Here is a 19,467-nt window from a genome sequence, read left to right on the forward strand (position 1 = left end):
TATATTTATTTACACGAAACAGGAAAGGGCTTGATAAAAAAAACTTTTATGTAATCACTCAATCCGAGGTCATTTACTGTGGTTGTATTTCTAAAATAGTATAGATTTGATGGCTTACGGCGAAAAGTAACTCATAAAAAATATTAAAGGTATAAATGTACTGGGAGTTAAAAAATAATTGTACACAAGGTATTTATGTCATATAGAGGTACCGTAAAGATAATGTATAAGTAGATTAAAAATTACTGATAAAATATATATGGTGGGGATACAAATATGGTACCCCTCCATACCAAATTGATTATCATATAAGGTTTAGATACAAAGACGGAAAAAGTTAGAGTCACAAATCCCAAGCTACATGTATACATACAAAATCGAAATTTGTAAATCACGTCAAAGCTGATTGAGTAGATGAATATAAACATTTAATGTGAGTGTGAACTAAAGGGTTTTTTACACTATAATTAATGCATAATATACTCTCTCTTATTATATGATGATCAATTTGGGATGGAGAGAGTATATTGTAGTGATACCCAGATAAACGAGAAAAATTACATAGTCAACCAAAATCAACCAGATAAACGTCGAACCACATCCGTGTACATCTATAGTTACCTCGCAAACATGATAAAATCACTCAATCTTTTACACAACATGCCATGTGCATTCTTTTTCTTTAATTACTGTGAGAAATCACGGTATGTAAATAGCAACATTATCCTCATGGGTGAAAAATGGACCATAACGTGGCATTTCTATGTGAAAATTAAAGCCCATAATACTTTAATACTAGCTCCGTTTTATGATGCAAGATGTTTGACTTCTTGGTTACGACATTTGACCATTCGTCTTATTCAAAAATTTAGTATAAATATTAAAAATAATAAGTTGTATTTAAAGTTCTTGTAAGTCAAAGACAAAATAAATGATATTTTTATAATTTTTTTAATAAAAGGAATGGTATCGTGGATACAGTTCGACTATCCGAGTGTTGTATTCTGGATGAGAGCCTTCCCTTCAACTTCAAGGAGACATCTATGACAGGGTACATGGCCCTCCCTTTCGAGAGATGCTCGGCGACGACGGTGCCATACACCTCGAAGAGCTCGTCGACGATGCCCTCGCCGAAGTGGCCGGCGATGAGGGGCTCGACCACGGCCCTGATGCTGCAGTAGGCGACGTTCTCGGCGCTGCGGGCGCAGTCGGCCACCTCGTCGTCGTCGCCGGCGGCGGAGTCGTCGTGCGGGTCCCAGGTGGACTCGAAGACGCCGGTGTGGTCGACGTCGAAGAGGCCGCTCTCCTCCACCAGCTCCGTCACCTCCTCCACGGATGGCGCGTAGAACGGCAGGTTGAAGGCGGTCAGGTCCCGCCCCTTCACGCGGCCCTGCGATATATGGAGTTGATTTCGAACAAAATATATTAATGAAAAAATAATTTATAGATAAATTTTTTATACACGTATTTCTAGTGATCTAAATGGCAATAGGCTAGAACATAAATTTTAGTGAAAATAAATTTAAAACTAACTCAAAATTTAAGACTAAAAATTTAAATTTCAACTTATAAGCATAAACACGAGGATGGGGTGACAATGCTTACATTGTGGTACACTATTAATTGGCCCTGTGCAGACATGTGTGCATTTCTACTGCTAGATACTACGCATGTTGTCTATATGACTATATCCTATTTACATTTATACTACCTTTTCCATCGATCTTATTATTTGTTTTTTGATCTTATAATTTTTTTTATATATCCAAACATTTTAAATAAGATAAATAATTAAAATATAGATAAAAAAATTCAGCGATGTTAAATTAAATAATAGGAGGATCAACCTTTTATACTTGCCAATCGTATCACTCTCACATGAAAGATGCTAAATAATTAATAAATACTTTTATACTACATCACCAGCTTGGACCCAAATACTATTTTATTGTATGTGTTTCTTCATATATTAGTTTCACCAACTGATGATGAACTCTTTAGTTTGCGATGCGTACGAGATCAATTAAATCCTACATAGACATCCTACGTGCATGACATGTAAATTAGAAATTAATGGCATAATAACATTTATAGTACGTATTGCCACCTTTTGGACCAAAATTGCGAGAGCCTGGGCCAGCAGCTCCCACATGCTGCCCACGTCGCCGTGCGACAGCATTTCTGCGCTCTTCCGGCCGAGGAACGTGAGCACCATGCGGCCGCCGCTAACAAGTTCTTGTGCTCGTAGCGCGAGGAACAGCGACAAGTCCTCTCTGAACTTTTTCCTGAACAATCTGACGACGGCTGGGGGCGTCGTCTTCCCGACGTAGATGTTCCCTTTGTTCAGATGGGCACCGCTTGAGAGCTCTTCCGGGACCTATATATTTATTTATAATTAAATAAGTGGCACAATTAGTATGCTCTGTAAAATCTCTTAGATTTATGTCTGGCCAGTCTACTTTCTTATATACTTATGTATGTTTTAGGGTAAAATTTGGTGCCTCATAATACCTAAGATACTGGGAGGTACCAAAAATTACGTAGAAAAAAATGATACCTCTTGTTAATAATTAAATTACTCTTTTTTCTATGCATATACCTTGTCGCCTAAGTTCTCAATCGCATGTCTCAATTACTCGTTGGATTGTAGCGCACTGCCTTATATCTTATCGGTGGGAAATATTCATTGGGCCTTATTTCTAATCCTACATTTAAAAAAATTCTTAGAATAATTTCGGTAGCAAATCTACTGATATTATATATATATATATATGGATTAAAATTTATACATTTATTTTTGTGAGAAGTAATTGGTTATTTTCATGGCAGAACCGGAAAAATTTCAAAAATAGGGCTAATTAAACTAATTTAATCTTACCTATGTCTAAAATTTCTATGGTAATTCTACATAATTTTAAGAGGATTAGGGCACTTCCATTGTAGACCCAAGGATGGTTTCTGTCTATATTTATTAATATGTCATGTAAGAAATTTACTGATGTGACATATTATTTATCGAAGAGAGATAAAAAAATAAAGAAGCTGGTTCTAGAATAAGACCTAGTGTTTTCACGTAAAACAAGACTACCTGTGAGAGAGACAAATAAGCCATGGGATAACAAAATATAAAAGTCAAATTGTGAAAAATAATTTCTTAACCTAATGTCCTAGAGTATAGAAAACAAATTAGTTTCTAGCATTGTGAGAGTACCTAGACGTAGAGCACACTCCCTAACTGTTCTAAGCCTAGTTCATGTTATTTTAAACATATGAAGTACCTAGTATTGATGCTATATAAAATGTACGGCAGGTAAAGACTAATGCACGTTCTATCGATTATTTAGGACCGATCGGTTGGTTGTAATTATCTGTTGCACATGTTGACTAAATTTGGTGCCCGCTAGATTCTCTAATACAGGTGCATATATATGCGGCAATATATGCTCATGCGTGTGAGGCTGTGTACCTGCAGGGCTCTCCTTCATTTTAAATGTGAGATCAGATCATTTCATTTGTGATCTACGGTCCTCAAGAGGAACCTGACAAGCTTCGCTTCCTTGACGAGTTGCGTACCTTGCGTTCCTCCCTCGCAGGGCCATGGGCAGTGGCATGCGATTTTAACCTCATTCTCGAGGCAAGGGACAAGAGCAATTCAAACCTCAACAGGCGCATGATGGGTCGTTTCCGTCAGCTGATTGATGAGTTGGACCTACGGGAACTTCCCCTGCGAGGCCGTCGCTTCACTTGGAGCAACGAGCGTGCCGCGCCCACCCTTGTCAAGTTGGATCGGATCTTCTTCTCTCTAGAGTGGGATGAGCTCTTCCCCTCCTGCTTCCTCCAAGCGGCTTCCTCAGTTGCCTCGGATCACTGTGCCCTTCTGCTTCATTCCTGTCTCCTCTCCCCGAAAGCCCATCGTTTTTGCTTTGAGGCCTTCTGGCCCTCCCTTGACGGCTTTCTTCAGGTGGTGCTGGACGCTTGGCGTCCGCCTGTCCACCTTCCTCCTCTCGCCGCCCTAGCCTGGTGCCTCTCTAGCACGGCTAAGAGTCTGCAGAGCTGGAGCGATCACCACTTCGGTAGTATTCGGCTTCAGCTTATGTTGGCAAAGGAGATAGTCTTTCGCTTCGATGTGGCGCAGGAGAACCGTAGACTCTCCCCTCTGGAAGCCTGGCTCAGGAGAGATTTGAAGCTTAAATGCCTCGGGCTCACCTCGCTTGAGCGTACCTTGGCTCGCCAGTGCTCGCGTCTGATCTGGCTCAAGGAAGGGGATGCCAACACCGAGCTCTTCCACCAGCACGCCAGAGCTAGGAGGAGGAAAAACTTTATCTCGCGTCTCCGCAAAGGTGCTCATTGCGCCGCCTCTCACGAGGAGCTGCAGGAGCTAGCCTCTTCTCACTTCCGCAGCATCTTGGGATTGAGTGTCAACCACGAGCTAGCACTGGACTTGCAGTTTCTTGGTCTGCGGTCTGTACCTTTGGACGGGCTGGATGACCCCTTCACGGAACAGGAGGTGTGGTCGGTGGTCAAATCCTTGCCATCTGACAAAGCACCCGGCCCAAATGGTTTCACAAGCCGTTTCCACAAGGCGTGCTGGCCTGTGATCAAGGCAGAGATCATGGCAGCGCTCAATTCCCTCGCCTTGGCTAATGGTCAAGGGTTTGACCGTCTCAATGGTGCTCTTATTGCCCTTCTGCCTAAAAAGGAGGAGGCAATCGATGTGGGAGACTTCCGGCCGATCAGCCTCATTCACAACTTTGGAAAACTTTTCTCCAAGATCCTCGCCACCCGGTTGTCCCCTCACCTCGATGCCCTAGTCGAGGTGAACCAGAGCGCTTTCATCAAAGGCCGCTCTATCAACGACAACTTTCGCTATGTTCAACTCGTGGCCAGAGCCCTCTACGCCAAGCGCACCCCCAGGCTTCTCCTTAAGGTGGACATTGCGAAGGCCTTTGACACGGTCAGCTGGCCCTTCCTTTTAGAGGTGCTCACCCACCTAGGGTTCAGCCAACGGTGGCGCGACTGGATCTCTGTCATCCTTGGCGCCTCCTCTTCCCGTGTTCTGATCAACGGGGTTCCCGGCCCCCGTTTTCCTCACCAGAGGGGCCTCCGCCAAGGGGACCCCATCTCCCCCATGCTTTTTATCTTGGTCATGGAGGTGCTCAATGCGTTGCTCCGCAAAGCTGCGGAGACAGGCGGTCTTCTCCCGCTCAATGACCAGGCAATCTGGCATCGGGCCTTCCTCTATGCAGATGACCTAGTCTTGTTTCTTTCCTCCGTTCGTCAGGACCTTGAGTTCGTTCAAGGCATTCTCTCCGTCTTCGGTTCTGCTTCGGGCCTCTACACCAACTTCTCCAAGTGCTCGATCACTTCGATCCGTTGCTCGGCCAGTGAGCTTGAGCTGACCCGCTCCTCCTTCCCCTGCAGGATCTTCGAGTTCCCCTGCACCTACCTTGGCATTCCTCTCTCAGTCCGCAAGTTATCGAGGTCAGCCCTGCAGCCGCTGGTCGACAAGGTTACTCGCCGCCTTCCACCCTGGAAAGGTCGGCTCCTCTCCCTTGCTGGACGGACCGTTCTTGTCCAGTCAGTGCTCTCTTCTATCCCGGTCCATGTGGCCATGGCAGTCGGCTTGCCCAGCTGGGTGGTGAAAGCCATCGATAGAAAGCGGCGCGCCTTTCTTTGGACGGGTTCGGACTCAGTCCATGGTGGCCAATGCAGAGTGTCGTGGTCGAACGTCTGTCGTCCTAAGGTGTTTGGGGGATTGGGCATTCCTAACCTGCATACGGCCGGCTTTGCTCTAAGCCTACGTTGGCTCTGGTTGCAGCACTCAGGGCACCCCTATTGGGCGGGCCTCAAAGCCCTCCTAAACGTTATGTCTCTGACATGTTCGCCGCTTCCACTTGTTTCTCGCTTGGTGATGGGGAGACTGCTCTTTTCTGGTCAGACCGGTGGATTGGTGGCCGTTCGGTCGCCGCTTTGGCCCCGCTTCTGCTTTCCCTAGTCCCCCATCGAATTCGGACCCAACATTTAGTCGCCGCGGGCCTCGCGAACAACGCTTGGATCTCTGACCTCCGCGGGGCACTTACTGTTCCGGTCATCGGCCAATTTCTCATTCTCTGGGATGCGGTACATCAGATCCGGCTTTCGCCGGGGTCTCAGGACCGCCTCTACTGGCGGTGGACCACCGACCAGCGCTATTCGGCCATCAGCTCCTCCCTTGCGCTGATCTGCTCTAGCATGCTAAAGGCCCAGCAAAGTGCAAGTTCTTCCTTTGGTTCGCCTTTCAGCGCCGTTGTTGGACAGCGGACCTGCTCCTTAGGCACGGCTTTGATTCCCACTCCGTCTGCCCCTTCTGTGCCCAGGATTCTGAGACAGCGAACCACATCCTTATCGACTGTGTGTTCGCTAGACAGATCTGGCTCTTGGTTCTAACAATCGCGGGATAGGCTTCCATCTCTCCATCTAGGGGTGCCTATCTTCAGGACCGGTGGCCTTCGTCGAGAGCCCTCCTTCCGAAGCATCTGAAGGCCAGTTTTGACTCCCTTGTCCTTCTCATCTCCTGGCAGATCTGGTTGGAACGCAATCGCCGGGTTTTCGATCACGAGCTTTCTTCCCTCCAGGATGTGCTCCAAGCCATCCGTTCGTAGGGCCTGCTGTAGTCCTCCGCTGGGGTAGCACCCCTTGGCACATTGTTAGGAGATTAGCGTACCGTAACAAGTGTGTTTCACTCTCTTGGGCGTTCTTTTCGGAGATTAGCTTGTAGCGTCTGGGCTCTCTCCTGCGTTGTTTTCCTTGGGGGTCCCTACTGGAGGCCAGTCTGGCCGTATGCGTCGTGTATCAACACTCTTTATCTTCTAATTTATTGACGTGTAATTCTTTTACGCGTTCGAAAAGTTTTTTCAGGTTGTTGTCAAGACCACCTCTTGAAAATATGCATATCTTCACGAGCGAAGACTTCTGGCTATCAAAATATTTACAAAAATGATATAGAACGGTATGTCGTCAGGATGGGGGCATGTGGTCGCTGTCAGGGCGGAGCCAGGATATTGGATGGATGGTGTTATAGACTCATACCAATTGATCTAGTGGTGTCACCCATGATAGAATTAAGGGGGATACATAGGCTAATAAAAGAACTATGAGCTAGAGGTCTTTTGACTTTCATTTGGGCCATGGCGGCCAGTGCTCCTAAGATCATAGAAGCAATGCTGCAGAAAAAGAAGATCTGTTGTAATGTACCCCATAGGAAGCAACAATAGAAACACGTGACATATTTGTAGAAATAGAGATTTTAGGCGCAATAGAAAGAAATACTGTCACCGGGGCATGTATTTCCATAGTGCCCGTTTTTCCAATTATGACGCATGGCTAAGTGATCCTACTCACATTAGACCCAGTGCTCAAGTAGTTTGGCCAATCATAAGGCAAGAAATATTGAATGGTGATGTAGACGGGGGTATTGGTGTCAGTTGACACCACCTCTTGAAAATATGCATATTTTCAGGTCATTGTGACGGCTCGCTCATATATCACCGACTTCTAAAACAGGGCCAACGGGCTCTCCACAATATGCAAGTAGGATCCATGACGTACTAATAGCTAATAGGGGTATGAAAACAAGAGAAATTATATATGAATGCTATAGCATTCGATGAGATCCACAATTTTGTAAATTTTGAGAATGTTTGTATTCCTTATATATGTGTGTTAGAAATGCTATGATTTATTATGATAAACACAATTCTTAACTTTCTTGTAGAACTTTGGATGGAGACCAACTTGGTACTGAAGTTATACACCTGAATAAGATATATATTCAATTTTATAGTTGACAACGTTTTATTCGAAGTCATATATATAACGGCTCAAATACACATTACATGTTTTGTACTAGTATAGTAAAAAGAAAAACAAGTGTTATATAGTTAATTTTACTTTATAAGTGAGATAAGAAAGAAGCCTGCACGCTGACGGGGAGAAATTTGAATTTTGAATCCTATATCGTTCAGAATCATGTATATGGCTTGCAACATGCAACCATACAAACTCCATATGTGTGACCCAAATTAATAGAAAAATATGTTAGCCTAGTATCATGGAGGTGCTTATAGGAGTAGGGTACATTTGTGTTCATTTGAGTGTGCATGTGCCTGCCTTTGTATTGTATATTGACAAAGAAGTTAAACCCAAATTGCATTTCTTGATAGAATGATGTAATCAAGAATATATCATGTAAAACATATTAGTTTGGCTCGTTGTAAAAAAATCAACTGGATTATTAACTTTGAGTGAAGTGCACCAGCGATCCCTAAACTTGTGTATGTGTATCATCTAGGTCCCTAAACTCTCAAAATACATTTTTGGTCCCCGAACTTGTCCGGGAGTATCATATCGGTCCAAACGGGCTCTGACCCGCTCCATCCACTGACGTGGCTACCACGGTGGCGCCTACGTGTTGGTGGGGCCATGTGGGTCCCACATGTCAGTATCTCTCTCCTCCTTATTCTTTTCTCTCCCTTCTCGCAGGCGCCTCTAGTCTTGAATATTGTGTGGAAACCATGTCTCATACAAGCCATGCAAACACCACTAGTCTTGCATAAGACATGGTTTCATTCTCTTTCCTTATTTATTTTCTTTGTCACATCATCTTTCATCCTAGGTGGTAATTTAATTAATGTTATGGACACCATCCTAGTCATTGAGTTGTGAATGCCCTTATAGTATTTAGAACAATCATAGTTTCTCATTTTTTAGCTATCTAATCTGCCTAATCTAGCACGCATGGTGCTATCTCTTGCATTTTCGCCTGTACCAGATCTAATCAAATTAATCATGCGGTTCTACAATGTAGATTAATATTTTAAATTAAAATTTATCTTTCTTACGACTAAAAGTCTATAACGTCTAACGATACTATTATGGTATGCCTCCAACATTACAATTAATGTCGTCGTGATATCTATTGGCATCGATCAATTGTTTTGCTCAGAGCAAGTTTTTTTGTGCACTATGCATGATGTCCGTGAACTTCTCTTGAGTTTCCTTTCTTCTTCTTCTTCTTTTTTTTTTTGCCAATGATGATCCAGTAATTCTTTTTCCCGAGTCACCATGTACCGTGCTTTGTAATGGCCAATGGGAAGATCAATATTGAAAATTAGTTCTTTTCTGAGAGGGTAATCTATAAGGTTACTTCCTCCGTTTTATAATGTAATACTTTCTAGTTTTGTCTGGATTCATATAGATGCTAATGAATATAGACATATAAATAAATTATATACATTTATTAATTGGTGAATTTAGACAAGGCTAAAAAGTCTTGATAGTTTGTCATTGTCGGTGAAGGAACAAACAAATACATGTAGTGATAACTATTGTAGGTTTGTAGCTGTTTATTGATGATTTTGCTTTTATTTGTCCGATCTTACCAGTAAATTTAACGTATATGCATATAATGGTCTGAATTTGAACTAAATAAGCTGTTGATAAAAAACAATACAATGGGCACCGATAGAATTGGCTTGCCAGTAATATTATTATGTTTTTCCTTTCAATCTCTTTGATAGATTCCTGATTGTTATTTATATTATTTAGTAAATCTTTACGGTATATATAATTTAGGATATGTGATCCAACGGTTAATATTTTTTCCTTTTTTTGGTTAATATCTAATTAAACTATGTATTTCTTGCGAACTTGGCAATAGTTTATTTTGACTCGGTTCTGTGCAGAGCTGTACATCTTTGTTTTCCTTTTCTTTTTCAATAGTAAACACGTTCCATTTTTTTTTTCAAGCACAAACCCCTATTAGGATTCTATGTATGTACATGTATATGTAGAATACCTTTTTCTATTCGAATTGAATACATAGTTTGTTTCACAATAAAAAATCTGGAGCCTTTAATATACGTCTACTATGATCTAATGGTCGATATTTTTTATTTTTTCGATTAACATAGTAATTTGTAGCATCTGGAGCAAACGTGGTGGCTTTTTTGAGGTTGTGTTTTATAATACAATAGATGTCAACCAAAAACAGCGTTTTGACATTGCTTCCATCTCACTAGTGGATATATTCTAGAATACTCTATTCGGTTCAAAACATAGTAATTTCTGTCAGTAAAATATAAATTTACTTAGTGTCCGACATCAAAATTAATTACTGGCTATAAAGTACAACGAATTTGAAGTATCGTATTCCGACATCATCACTACATCAGACCAACAATTTTTTTCTTTCTCCCAACAAAAGGACATTTTAGTGACTGGCAGCAAAATTTTAATAATAGCATGCACCAACAATAAATTATCACTCATATACCCACGTCATAGAAATATGAATATCTTGTTGAATAGTCCCACATTGGCTGTGAAGGGGCAAAGGATCTAGAATATAAGTGGGCGAGCCCCTCACCTCAATGGGTAGCTTTTGGGATGGAAAAGACCATTTACGATCCTACAAATGATATCAGAGCCTAACTAGTTTAACATCTCTGGCCCGATGGACAAAGTGTGCGAAGACCTGATGGACCGTATGGTGCTTACGGATATACGGGGCCCGTATACCTAATGGACCGTGGGCTGGTGATGGCCCGGATACGGTAAAGGACTGAGGGATAGTTCCATATTGGTTGTGGAGGGCAAAGGACCTAGGATATAAGTGGGAGAACCCCTCACCTCAATGGTTAGCTTTTGAGGTGGGAAAAACCTTTTACGATCTACATAATATTATCATCTGATTATTACAAATATCATACCAAGTAATAACACATATTTTCTCCAAAATGAAAAAGAAACAATAATAATGGTTGACCCCTCTTAGATTTAACCATCCAAACACATCCAACGGATCAAGCATCCAATTATTTGGATTAATTAAGCCAAAAGTTTTGACAAACACATAAACCACACTAAGCTCTGGATATATATCATCTGATCGCCCTGGTCAGAGCCAAACACCAGAAGGCGAAGGGGCTCTCACCAGACAGCCTTGCCTCCAGGGACCGAGAGATCCTCAGCTGCCGCTCCACTGCCGCCATGAACTCATCCATAACCTGCTCCGACGTCGGTGCAAAATGCTGCGCTATGATTGGCTCGAACACCGCTCTTGTCCCCAAGGACATCATCTTCAGATTGACCATGGCTTTGTATGTGTCATCAAACGGTTCATGCATCACCGTCTTGTTGATTTCAAATGAGCCTTCCTCTTCTATGATCTTGCTCACTTCACTATGAACAGGGCAATACATGGGTACATAGAAGGAGTCGAACTTCTCTTTGCTGATCACACCCTAAGAGTGAGTTGAAGAGCATTTCGGTTAGAACAGAGTGAATCAAGCTTTTCTTTGCTGAATTAATTGAAGACACCACAGAGTTATATATATAGTACTTGAGGTAACAAAACTAGCTTGGTACCTACAAATGTAAACTTTTGCAAGTGAAACACTTTTAGTTGAGATTTGCTCCAATCTGACAAAAAGTACTATGAGGTACCGGTACATTGAGGTACCAAATCGTTTTTCACCATTAGATCTAGCTAAGTAGGATGTGCGTTATTAGATCCAACGATCAGAAATGATTTGGTACCTTGAGATACCGGTACCTCGAGTTACTTTTTGTTGGACTGAAACAAATCTCTCTCTCAAGAAAATAGAGCATCCTCTGTTTTATAACAAGAAAATTCATATTTGAAGTTTATCTCTCATCACTCCATATGTTAATATTCAATCTCAAGAGGAGAGAGCAATAACAATATAAGAGAAGGTATGTAATTGCATAATATATATATAAAGAATATATGTAATATGAATGTTTTGTTGGAGTGATAACTGGTATGAAAAGATAATTTATTTTAGATGGTCATCCAAATAACAATATTGATGATCAAATTTGAATGAGCTGCTCGGAATGGTCCGACACAATCTAATCTGTTTTAGGGCTGTAAAATGTTTTCAGGCATCCTGTTCAGTCTCTTTTCGAGAATAGGATGTGATATCCACCGGAGCAACTTTTTCCCTCACATGATCTATTTTCAGTATAGAGGATGAGATGGAGCAAGAATGCTCTCAATAACACAACGTCAAGTATAACAAAAGAACATATTTCGTCAAGATCTTTTAAAAAGATGAAATCGTGGAGCGAAGTAATTCAACTAGCAAGATTTACGCAAATTAGAGTCAAATGAAGTATTATTCACGGATGGGCTTGTCTTTTTATTTATTGACGTGTGGATCTACCTATAACTGGGCTGCAAATTCTGTGGGATAGTAGCAGATGCATGCACATTTCAAATGTCAAAAAAATTCAGTTGCGGTTATATATAGATGCAGCTGGTGATTCATGTGTGTGTTTGTGTCATATGTAATTTGGAAAAAAAAGAAACGAACATTTGATTGAATTGGTATGTGCAGAAATTGACTAGCTCACCCTCATTGCCATGTCACATAAAGCCATCATCACGGTCGTCCATGGTTGGGTGAGCTCAGGGTCCGGTTCGTCTGAGCGCTTGACCAACAGCGAGACAACCATTCGTCCTCCAGGAACCAGCTCCTGTGCCCTCGAGCTCAAGAACTGCATGAAATCCTTCCTGAACTGTCGACCATAAGAATCTAGCACAACTTGAAGCCTTGATGGTCTCGTCTGTTCATCACTCTCGTACATCGGGATTCCACCGCTCTTAAGATCTTCAGGTGCCTGAAGATAATTTACAAGATTCAGGGGGTGATCGGCGTATTTACAGACTAAAAATAACTTGTGAAAAAAAATTATTTATACACATGTGTTCTTAACGATCTAAAAAAATGAAAGCTCGAAAATCATCGACGACGACAAACCCTAAAATTAACTTGAAATATAAGATTAAAAATTTAAGATTTGGAAATGAAAAGATGGGGGCCGACACATCCATATATGCCTCTGCATCGCATGGATAGTGGATGACCTCACCGTGGATAACCAATGCAGGCTGTTCGCCGAGCAAACCAGATGCAGCGACGCACGAGGGAACAGCCGATCGTAGAAGGAGCCAGGTATCATGCCGGCGGTGACCATGGCGGCAGGACGAGCGCTCTGCTTCAGCGCGGCCAAGCTCTTCGCCACGGTGTTGAAGTCGTTGTCAGGCAGGTCGTTGAGGAACACGCACAGCTCCGGCGGTGGCAGCTGCTGCACGCCGGCGCAGTGACGACGGTGGACGACGACGGCGTCGACAGCGGCGGAGACGAGCGTGAGCGCGTTTGGTCCGGAGGAGCAGCCCAGGTCTGCGATCACCAGCTCCTTCTGATGAAGAGGGCTGCTGCTCGTTGCTGTGTTGTATAGGCCTGTCATGGCCTCCTCTATCAGAGTCTTCATCCTCTCTTGCGCTGTTTTCTGCGTGTGATCGATTTAATTTCCAGATTGCTCAGATCTTGTAAACAAAGAGTTTTTTTTAAACATACTTAACAAGTACCCTAAGGTAAAAAAAAATAATTTTGCTGCCTAAAATTCTGATAACTTAAGGTACAGCGTGTCTCCAGTTACTAAACTCTTACATTCTACTTAAAAAATATGATACATCAAGATACTTTTTTAAAGATGGTAAAAAATAGTCTCAAGTTATAAAACTCTTACGTTCTACTGAAAAATATGATATCTCGAGATACTTTTCTAAAGATGGTAAAAAAGCTCACAAACAAAATGGAGAGGGAACTAGCTGTTGGGGCCACTATATCCAGAGTTGGGATAGTACCATGATTGTCAGATTACAAAGAATTGTGTTAGCATCTTCTGTAAATATGTTCAAATACGCATCACTCTGTGTCGACGATCTAGGTCGACAATAATACTATAGGGTGGCTAAAAGACAATGAAGTCAATATTTAGGATGAAGTCAAAGGTTTATCTAGGTTCAGGCTCTCAGCTGGTGAGATAATACTTTAGTCTTGCTGAGATTGTACTAGATGATGTATGATTACGTATCCCCTGATGGGTGTCCCGTACCCCTTATATAGTGGGGGTAGGGCTAGCATATATGATAAATTCCTAATCTGGTAAGACTAAGATCTATCCTACAGATACGATTGGGTTTGGGTTTTCCAACATGCAATCCAAGATCACCTAACTCGTAACCGATCCAGTATAGATATTAGTATCTTCCTCTTCGGTACCCCTATGACTGTACGTACATGTGCAGACTACGGATAACTCTAGTATATGTATCCCACGCTCTGGTCAAAAAAATGATAAGGTATATGCATTGAAGTCAGACAATTAAAACCTCATCTTTTCACTTCTGTCATGCTTATAAACACAATTTTCAATTTCAACATTAATTTTCAGTTAATTTTAGTTTTTTTCATCGTAGCTTATTTTTCAGATAACTAAGAACATACATATAAAAATTATATATATAAATTATATTTTAGTTGTAAATATGTCATTTGACTTTTTTTCCTTAAAAAAGCCAAATAATCGCCCCCCTAAAGTTAGATTGCTCCGGCACGAGTCATAATTTAATTTGCTGCACATAGAGCTTCAATATGACTCTTTCTAGCACATCTATATCTCAACACCGAGTATCATATTTTCTCATAAAAGCCTGGTGGAATTTATCAAATATTAAACTTATGGTATTTAATTTGTGCAAGCGAACATAGCTTTGTCTTTATTTTATTTTCGCCACTTTCTTTGCAAGCTAGATCCAATTGATCATAGTTATATCATCATTTTTTGTAAAAAAAAATGTGAATTACCATTTAGGCTATGAAAATTAGCTTACACCATATTAATGGCCAGTCGTTTTCCTATTTTGTATTCCCTGAATATTTTAATGGATGACTCAATTAGCTTTTTGGCATATGTTTGACCATTTGTTTTATTCAAATATTTTCTACAACTATGCGAAAATATAAGTTATAATTTATATACATTTAGCAGTAAATCCATTCACAATAAAATAAATGATATTTACGTATTTAATAGCACCATCTATTTGAAATCTAGTCTATGCCACTGAGTTTGTCGCAATTTAGCAATTTACCACTGACATTATCATTTTTCATAATATATTATCGAGTTTACGAACTGTTCTACCTTGTTGATTATTATTTATAAAACACAATTTATTGCTTATGTGCTGCATAAAATATGTTTTGTGTTGCTGTTATGAATGTAATTCATATTTACTATGCTACATACTATATTTTGTGCTATTATTTGCTATTATTTCTTGTGTAATTAATTCTTCTCATACCAAGATAACTTTTCTAAAAAAATATAGAAAACTTGAAATATATAAAAAATATTGATGTCGTGCCAAGAGGCAACCCCTCATCCGTGACGGGGTGTAACCCACAGCTGTGACGAGTGTAGGACTTGTCACTTATAAGTGGTCACGATAAGAAACCTTATCTATGAAGGGTGTGCAGTGTCACGGATGATTTATCTATGACAGTGTACAAATTACGACTATCACAAATGAGTTATGAATGACGGGTCACCCATCAATGATATTTTAATGATTTTTGAATTTTAAATGCATGGTAAAAAACCATTTGTTTGAATTTTCTAAGCACCTAACCATTATCTCATATCAGTAGACCTAAATCCATTTTTTCTAAGACATTTTCAAATACACGCAACGAGTTGGAGCTGAACTTAGGTTCGCAAAAATTTTCCCCTAAAAACATTACATCAAATTTTTAGACATCTAAATAGAGTATTAAACATAGATGAAATAAAAAAACTAATTACACAGTTATGTGAGAAATTGTAAGACGAAATCTTTTCAGCCTAACTAGTCCATGATTAGCCATAAGCGCTACAGTAACCAACATATGCCAATGACGGCTTAATTAGCCTCAAAAGATTCGTTTTGCGTTTTCTAGACAAGACATGAAATTTATTTTTTTCATTCGTGTTCAGAAACCATCTCCGACATCCGGTTAAATATCTGATGTGACATCAAAAATTTTCATTTTCCCAGCTAAGCTAGACCCCCCTTAGGATATTATACTTTAATACGATGCACACTGACCATCCATTTTTTGTAAGACAATATCAAATACACGCAACCAGTTGGAGTTGAACTTAGGATATTATAAGTATTTTAATACAATGCACACTGATCATCTCACCTACAAGCACATGTTGATTGTTTTCTTGTTATTATTTATTTGACTATTCTCGATTGAACCGTGTATCATATATTTGACATTCCGTATGATTTTGAAAGAAAATATCATCAACTATAAATTTATAGATCTCCTCAATATCAACAACTTTTATATGGGGCATTACTCCATCCGAGGTCATTTGAGAAATTCAAAAATTTATTGTTCAAAATAGATATCACCTTATAATGCAAATTGTGTGATGTAAACGTCCCCAAATAAAAATATTGTCAATTATAAAGTTATATATTTGGTTGAGATATACAATTTTGATATATGACATATCTCTATCCAAGTTCATTTGGGAAAATTCAAATTTTCATTTCTGAAAATAAACTTCATCACTTATAATGCATATTCAACGAAGTAAACATCCTCCAAAGAAAATTTTTGTAAATTAGATATGCAAGATGAGTAAGATATCATTATTACCAAAATAATTTCATTTCTCTGTTGTTTTGCCAGTGACTTTGTCTTCAATGAAGGGTGCGTTCTAGAGACCATGTCCGGGCTAATAACTAGCTATTTTTCCACGCGCACGCTTCCCATATACCGCTAAACGGTGCATATTTTGATAAAAATATTTATATAAAAGTTACTTAAAAAATCAAATTAATTTATTTTTATAGTTTATAATAGCTAATACTTAATTAATCATATGCTAATTATATTCTCATTTTACGTGCGCTGCTAATTAGAATCTCAACCCATCCTCTCGAACGCGCCCAAATGCATGCACACAAAATTCAGGCAATATCCTCAACCTTAGGCAATCAACAAAACCTAGGCTGTGCTTTTTTAAAAAGGATGAGAGATGAAAGATTATCTAATTTTTTTATAGCTATATAGTGGTATAAACGATGGAGTTAACTATTATATAACACTAAAAATCTATTTTAGAAAAGTGAGATGATGAATTTCTATACTTAATTTTGTTTAAAAAAACACACTGCCTAATATTTTGTGAAGCGTGCACTCAAAAACATAAGGAAAATGTGAGAATAGTCTGATGTAAAGAACACATCGATCCCTGGTATAGCACTTTCAAGAAAGAGGATACCTGAATTACTGAGTTCTGGGCATAGCTTGTTTCCCCTTGTCCTGGATTCATATGTAAACTCTGTTTGGAGTTGGATGCCATGACTCAGTTTCCTTTCCTTACTTTCATGAAGCTAAGCTACTTGATTACCTATTTATAACCTTATAGTTTCCATCAGCCGCCATCGTTTCACCTTATTTTATTTCTATTATTTTTACTTGATCACTTTGAAACGTGTGCACCGTCAGAAAATGAGAAGGTCGACCTATTGACTATTCCTGCAGAAATTTCCGCCAGTTCACATTGAACAAATACTGAAGAGATATATATTAACCTCTATATGCATGCAAAAAGTATGGCATGCATGATACTATAAAGTATGTTTATTATAAAACAAAAGAGATTGATTTTTTCTTATCGGCTGAAGAGACCAACATGAAGTGCGGATGCTATAATATACTCCCTATACTCACTCTGTTTCATAATATATGATGTTTGACTTTTTTTAGTTACAATATTTGATTATTTATCTTATTTAAAAAATTATGAAAAGATCATTTATTTTGCTTGTGACTTACTTTATTATCAAAAGAACTTTAAGCACCACTTGTCATTTTTTATATTTATACTAAATTTTTGAATAAGATGAATGGTAAAACGTTACAACCAAAAAAGTCAAACATATTATATTATGAAATAGAGATAGAGATAGAGATAGTAGTAATATTGTTTGTCAAGGCTTCGTCTCTTAAATTTAACTCCTGCAGCGGAATACAGAGTTGAGTTCAGCCCTGCAGCTCTATCTCTGTAATTCATTTTTTCATATGACTCTAGCCGCTTGCTCCGTTTTCTTTTTATGTCTCTTGGTTTGGCTTCAACCATAGAAAACGTTGATTTAGAAGCCGAAGCTTCGCTGAACATGTCTTTTCATACATTTGATACATCTTCCTTTGAGAGGTGGCACCAACTCGCTACGGTGGCGCACTGTGAATTGCCTAACAGTACAGACAGAGGAGGGGCTAGCACAAACAACCGCCAAGTGGCCGTGGATGCACAGAACCACTTTCAAGATAACGTTGGTAACTCAGAACTTGGAAGGAGACCACACCAACCCAACGCCACCAGCTTCAGGAAGGCTGAGACATCGGGACTTGTTGGATCTTAAGGGGCATTTCCCACTGCAAAAGCTAGCCATTAAGCTGATGGGTTTCTCCACTTATATCTTAGGTCATTTGCTCTTCCACAACAAATATGAGACTATTCAACAATCTCCCCTTTATATATTGGTGTTCCTCAGCCCTTTACCACCCCTTTACTGTATACGGGCCTCACATGCCCACGGTCTATGAGGTATACGGGCCCCGCAGGCACCTTACGGTCCATCAGACCTTTACATATTGTGTCCATCGGATTAGAGATGTTAAACTAGCCAGTCTTTGATACCAATTGTTAGATCGTAGAGAATCTTTCCCACCTCAAAAACTAGCCATTGAGATGAGTGACTCTCTTACTTATATCTTAGGTCCTTTGTCTTTCCACAACCAATGCAGGACTATTCAACATGACCTACTATCGATTTTAATCCAAAATACATCCTATCTAAGTGGGTTTATGTGGCCTAACTAAAATAAGTTATTTGTACCAGTGTTATGCCCGCAACATGGTATCCAACTATCAGACTACCTAAGTGCAAAGAATTTTTGCTCCACCTGCCTAACCGAGTAACCGTTTCTTTTATCTTTACTGAAATGTGGCTAATCATATCATTCTCATGACAACTAACAACTAGGACAAACAATTGTTTCACTGTAGCTTGGAGTTGTAGGTACTTGCTCCATCGAACAAAGGCATCATAATTTCAGCATCTAGTGCATATTAATACAAAGGTAAAGAACTGGAAGCGCCCGTTACTTTAGCAAACTACAATGCATTTGTTCACCACATATACAAACTCCATGTCCCGTCAGCAATGTTCAACATACTCCCTCCATCCATATTTTTTATACGACACCGTTAACTTTTGAATTTACGTTTGACCATTTGTCTTATTCAAAATTTATATCTAAATATGCAAAATTATAAAGCATACTTAAAGTTCCTATAATAATAAATTATATTATAACAAAATAATTAATAATTATATAATTTTTTGAATAAGACGAAAGGTCAAACATGGATCTAAAAGTCAACAGCGTCAAATAGAAAATATGGAGGTAGTATTTGTTCCCTCTTTAATTAAGACTTTAATACATTAGTTACTTTAGAAAATGAAGTCTCTGTAAGATAAATGAG

The 19,467-nt window shown here is 39.7% G+C and overlaps 1 protein-coding gene across 1 annotated transcript; it reads right to left on the reverse strand.

Moving 5' to 3' along the window:
* Positions 1-396: 396 nt before the first annotated feature.
* On the reverse strand, positions 397-17,278 carry LOC107304342 (anthranilate O-methyltransferase 3-like). Its single transcript, XM_040524933.1, has 5 exons — positions 17,197-17,278; positions 12,937-13,356; positions 2,108-2,377; positions 980-1,390; positions 397-402 (listed from the first exon to the last, which is right to left on the reverse strand). The coding sequence occupies exons 1-5, from the start codon at positions 17,275-17,277 to the stop codon at positions 397-399; spliced, it is 1,188 nt and encodes a 395-aa protein (XP_040380867.1). The 5' UTR covers position 17,278.
* Positions 17,279-19,467: the final 2,189 nt, after the last annotated feature.

The sequence above is a fragment of the Oryza brachyantha genome, chromosome 6 (assembly GCF_000231095.2).
Source record: "Oryza brachyantha chromosome 6, ObraRS2, whole genome shotgun sequence".
Classification (NCBI taxonomy): domain Eukaryota; kingdom Viridiplantae; phylum Streptophyta; class Magnoliopsida; order Poales; family Poaceae; genus Oryza; species Oryza brachyantha.